Raw genomic sequence first — 5,806 nt, 5'->3', positions numbered from 1 at the left:
TAAAACAAATACTTGCAAAGTAGAACTACCAAGTGAGCAAGAAAAATTTTTACAATTTAAAAATTATAGTTTTAAAGAGAGGGTACCGTTCGCCGTTTATGCAGATTTTGAATGCATTTTGGAACCGTGTGACGAGAACACTGATCTAAATTTAAATACTCAAAATGTACAAAAACATACTGCGTTTAGTGTCGCCTATTAACTTAAATGTTCATATGACGATAGTCTCTCGCGTTTTAAATTGTATCGGGGTAGTGATTGCCAGGAGTGGTTCGTCCGGGAACTTGAACATATTGCCGACGAGGTGAATAACATCCTATCTCACCCGAAGCCCATGGAGCCTTTGACTGCCGCGCAAAAATTCGAACATGACAACGCGAAATTTTGTCACATTTGCGAAAAACCGTTTACCAGTTTCGATATCAAAATTATGGATCATTCACATCTAAATTCGGTCTACCGGGGGCCTTGTCATAATTCTTGTAACTTAAATTATACGGACAGTCACGTTATACCGGTCGTTTTTCATTGCTTGTCTTCTTACGACAGTCACTTAATCATACGTCACTTGGCTACGTCATTTGAGGGCAACATTTCACTTTTACCAATAAATAAGGAAAAATATATTTCCTTCACAAAAGACGTAAAGGATACCAGAATCAAATTGAGATTTATAGATTCTTTCCGGTTTATGGCTGACAAAATCGAAAAATTGGCCTCTTACCTCGATGACAGCCAAAAAAGAATCACTAAATCTCATTGTGATTCGGAGGAGACCTTCCGCCTTTTGACGAGGAAAGGTGTTTTTCCTTACGATTATCTAAATTCGTGGGAAAAATTAAATGACACAACATTACCGACTAAAGACGATTTTTATAGTAAATTGACTGACGAAGCTATTTCAGACAGCGAGTACGAGCACGCTACAAATGTCTGGAATACATTTAACATTCAAAATTTGGGGGAATATTCGGACTTGTACCTGAAAACTGACGTTCTACTTTTGGCTGATATTTTCGAAAATTTCCGTGAAAATTGTCTAAAAACTTACGGTCTTGAGCCTTTACATTATTACACCTCCCCCGGTCTCGCCTTTGATTCCATGCTCAAAATTACTAAACAGACATTAGAATTACTGACGGACATTGACAAAGTTTTAATTATTGAGAAGGGAATCCGAGGTGGCGTAGCCCAAGTGTCGAACCGGTACTCAAAGGCTAACAACAAGTACATGGGTGAGGCATACAATCCGGACGAACCCGATAAGTACATCATGTACTATGATGTAAATAACTTATACGGCGCGGCGATGTCTCTTCCCCTTCCAACCGGGGGATTCGAGTGGGTACCCGTCGATCAATTCTACAACTTGAATATAACCGATTTAGCAGATGATGCTGAAATCGGTTATATTTTAGAAGTGGACATTGAGTACCCGCCCGAACTTCATGAACTCCACAAAGACTTACCCCTGTGCCCGGAACAAATGGTTCCCCCAGGAGGCAAACAATCAAAATTACTGACAACACTTTTTTCGAAAACCGGTTACGTTATCCATTACAGACAATTGAAACGGTGTATTGAGCGGGGATTAAAGATTACTAAAGTACACAAAATTCTTAAATTCAACCAATCGGCTTGGTTACAAAAATACATAAATTTAAATACGGATTTACGGAAACAGGCGACTAACGAATTTGAGAAAAATTTCTATAAATTAATGAATAATTCTGTCTTTGGTAAAACCATGGAAAATGTGCGAAAACATAAAGACGTTAAACTGGTCACACAATGGGAGGGTCGATATGGGGCAAAAAATTTGATCGCGAAACCAAATTTTCACAGTTTAACAATTTTCGATGAAGACATGGTTATAGTAGAGATGAACAGACTCAAAATTAAGTTCAACAAGCCGATTTATGTTGGATTTAGTATTCTGGACCTTTCCAAAATTATACTTTACGATTTCCATTACGATTATATTAAACAAAATTTCGGCAATCAGGCTAAATTATTGTACACGGACACTGACAGTTTAATATACGAATTCACGGACATTGACATTTACGAGAGCATGAAGAGAGACATCCAGCTGTTTGATACATCAGACTACCCCGAAGATAATGCGTACGGTATGCCTCGCGTCAACAAAAAAGTACTAGGTCTTATGAAAGATGAAAGCTGTGGGAGAATAGTTACCGAGTATGCCGGGCTCAGAGCTAAAATGTACTCGTATAAAGTCGAGGGAAAACCCTCAAATATGCGTATCAAAGGACTTACTCGATCAGCCGTAAAACACATTACTTTCGAAGATTTCACGAATTGCCTATTTAATCAAAACACACTGGTTAAAGAGCAGAGACTTATACGTTCCAAACATCACGATTTATATACAATTAAACAAAATAAATTGGCTCTCAGTCCGTACGATGACAAGCGCATAATAAATTACGTCACCACAGACACGATCCCGTGGGGATATAATTTCCAACAAGCAGCGACTTGTTCGACCACTCCCATGGAGTTCTAAGTCGAAATAAATAGCGCGATATAGTAAACGTTGACATCATTCGTCTTTCTACCGTTGTTCGCGATGGCCGACTTAGACATTCAATTGCAATACGAACTTGTTAAAATTTCACAAAAGACTTACGAAGATTTCCTTCAAAAAGCCATTTTTGACGATAATTTTCAATTAATTGACAAAATTCTGGAAAAAATCGTGATTCCCGACCGTGCAATATATTGGCTAGCTTTGCGCGATAAATGTAACATCGGGTTGATGAAAAAAATCTTTGCCAAAAAACTTCAATACGATATATTTATCGAACAACTGCAAAATATTTTCCAAAAGGAATATATGTCTCATATTAGCCTCGATATTTTACGTCAAATTATAAAGAGTCATTATCCAATATTAAATTCATTTAATCGGTATTATTTGGAAAAATTATTGGTCAACGGTGATCCGTCATTGGTCGATCGACATAGTCAATGTTTCTCGGCAAAAAATATTTTTCTAAATTACAAAGAAATCGATTGGTCAATAGATAAGGCCGTTTGTGAGGCCGCCTACTTTACTCAATATAATTTTTTGGAAACTTTGCACCGGGTAATTAAAGAAAATAATTTAATTTTTAAATTAAATGTAAAAACTAATGAAACACATAGGCAGCTGATGGTATGGCTCCAGGAGAACGTCTCCAAGGGTACCAATGGTCAAGGTGTTGGATGGTCATCTGGCCCAGACAGCAGCAAATGGCCATCAAAATTAGTTGGAGATTATTCTCAGACATTATATATGTTAAATAAATATTATTTGTAAATATTTTTTTTGTTATTGTATTGTATATAGATATTGTTTTTTGTAAATATATTATATATTAAGGAAAAAAAAATGTATTATTTAATTAATAAATTTATATATTTTTATATTGTGTGTTTTATTTCACTTTAATTTTAAGTAATAATAATAAAAAATTAATATTGTTTAAATATGAGTGTGAGAAGAAAAATAAAGAGAAAATATTCAATAAAAAAAAACATTAATATTGTTTAAATATGAGTGTGACAAGGAAAAAAATAAATAGAGAAAACTATTCAATAAAAAACATTTCAGTGTGGGATAAGTGGGGGTGAGGATAGACGTTGAGCATGCCTTAATATTAACGTTATATATCAGCTGATTGCAGTAAGTTATCATAAATATTATAAATATATATCAAGTGAATATCTACTGTGATGTCATTATTTTTCCCGTCTCTTACCCAAAATAGATACCTTCAATCATATTTTATGCTTGTTTTAATGTATTTATTTCATCTTACCTTTACTGTTTCAATATATTAGGAGAATAATATTCCGACATCAAATTTTAATTGTCAAAATGTATAAAAAAATAGTAGTCATGTGGTTAAAGACAATATCTGAAATGAGTCTATCACTTATTTTTAATGTATAACTTGTATTTGACCTGCACAATCATACTGTTAAGTCTGTCCCAAGAGTTTAAATAATCTCAAGAAAATATGTTTCTTCGTTAAATATTCGATGCATCTCTTTCGAATCAAGCTGAAATTTATTGATTCATTCCATTTCATGGCTGACAAAATCGATACATGAAGTTAAGCTTTACAGTTTACCATCTTAAATGGAACTCATTCAGTAAATATTGATTTTACTGCTTCTTCCATCTTTAGAGAAGAAAACATATTTTTTCTCCTTATTTAATAGTGCAATTTAACGATAGAAAGAGGGTAGTCAAATGAATTAAAAGTGAATCATATCCACTTTACTGCTTATGTACATGTTCTTTCATCTTTATATACAGGATGATTGTCACATATTTGTTATTTCATATTTTTTAGTATCTCACTAACATTCTGATATCTTAAATAACTTTTCAGATATTCACATAAAATGAATAATTGCATGTAACTATATGGTAACATGTTTCACGTCAACGAATGTCGTAAATTAACACTGATTCTTATGTAAAACGGATACAAACCAACGATTACAGGAGTCCTGTTAGATTATTGCAGCTAGTATTTGTTTAGAGTGTCATTCTTCAGTCGCGTGACCCTCTTCACTAGCAAATTACATCTCACCGACACTAGTCAGCCGAAGTACAAAATGGAAGTGTGAATTTAAAAACTCTACATCTCTCATTATAATGCTGTTATCAATGAGAAAAAAAATGAGTGGTGGAGCGAGAAATACAAGCTCTCCTCTAGGATTTTTTTATGTTCCTAACTTTCCTATCGATAACTTTCCTATATATAACTTTTAAAATATCCATCTTTACGATGATATATGATATTTGATATGAGAAACCTTTAATTCTAATTTAAATCTGATCTTATCAAATTCCAGGACAAATGTTGGAACTGAAAAGACATATAGGTATGTCAAGACAAACAGATATAATTAAAATGGTATTATATTGATATCTTCATGATAAGTGTATCTATGACATAATATCCTGTACATAGTTCATTGGACTAAAGAAATACCATATGCATATAATAGAAAAAAACGAATACTTATTTAGATAGTTTAATTTTATATGGTTTTTCGTTGAATCAAGTTATGAATATTTGAGATAAAATATAACTATGTTCACTGTGTGTTACCTGAAGTAGCTGATTCAAATATGTTCAATTAATACAATTATCTGATTGAGTCAACGTAATATGTACGAGGCTTTGTTCTAAAGTAACATCATGTACATCACACTAAGTTCGAATATCACTTAGATACATCACCGACCAATAGTAAAAGTATAGTAACTGTTTTTTAAATGGATGGTAAGCATATTCTGGTTTGACTAAACATATTTTTTTTAAGAGTTATGACTCATTCAAATATTATCTGACTTCTCCTACCAACATAATAATTGTATTTATTTTAATATTTTAGTCTCGTAAGCCCCCATTTGTTTATTCTGTTTTGACTTTCCAATCAATGGGTCTCTGTTCTTTTTCTCTATTAGTAGCGAACAGACTATTGCTTCCTCTCTTTTTTGCATCACTTAAGGCATCGAAAATTATTGACATTTATAAGTCATTTAAGGTTATCAGTTAAAAGCAGTCACCATGGTTATTCATCCTCTGGCTATTCTCATCAAGTCTTCATATTTCCGAGTATTAAGTAAAAAATCTTATGTTGTAAAGGTGAACTAAGCACAAATGGCATTCCAGATATAAAATTTTAATCTCGAACCCATCTTAGTTGATCATGAATATCCTCACTTGGTCTCATTGTTGTCCTCACTTGTCCTCAATGTTGTCCTCACTTGTCCTCA

The 5,806-nt window shown here is 33.3% G+C and overlaps 1 protein-coding gene across 1 annotated transcript; it reads left to right on the top strand.

Annotated features, from left to right (window-relative positions):
• The first annotated feature begins 215 nt into the window (after positions 1-215).
• On the top strand, positions 216-3,367 carry LOC111691992. Its single transcript, XM_023455597.1, has 2 exons — positions 216-3,112; positions 3,172-3,367. The coding sequence occupies exon 1, from the start codon at positions 335-337 to the stop codon at positions 2,528-2,530; it is 2,196 nt and encodes a 731-aa protein (XP_023311365.1). The 5' UTR covers positions 216-334; the 3' UTR covers positions 2,531-3,112; positions 3,172-3,367.
• The last annotated feature ends 2,439 nt before the right edge of the window (positions 3,368-5,806 follow it).

The sequence above is a fragment of the Anoplophora glabripennis genome, unplaced genomic scaffold, assembly GCF_000390285.2.
Source record: "Anoplophora glabripennis isolate ALB-LARVAE unplaced genomic scaffold, Agla_2.0 scaffold732, whole genome shotgun sequence".
Classification (NCBI taxonomy): domain Eukaryota; kingdom Metazoa; phylum Arthropoda; class Insecta; order Coleoptera; family Cerambycidae; genus Anoplophora; species Anoplophora glabripennis.
This window is presented reverse-complemented; position numbering and strand designations above follow the sequence as displayed.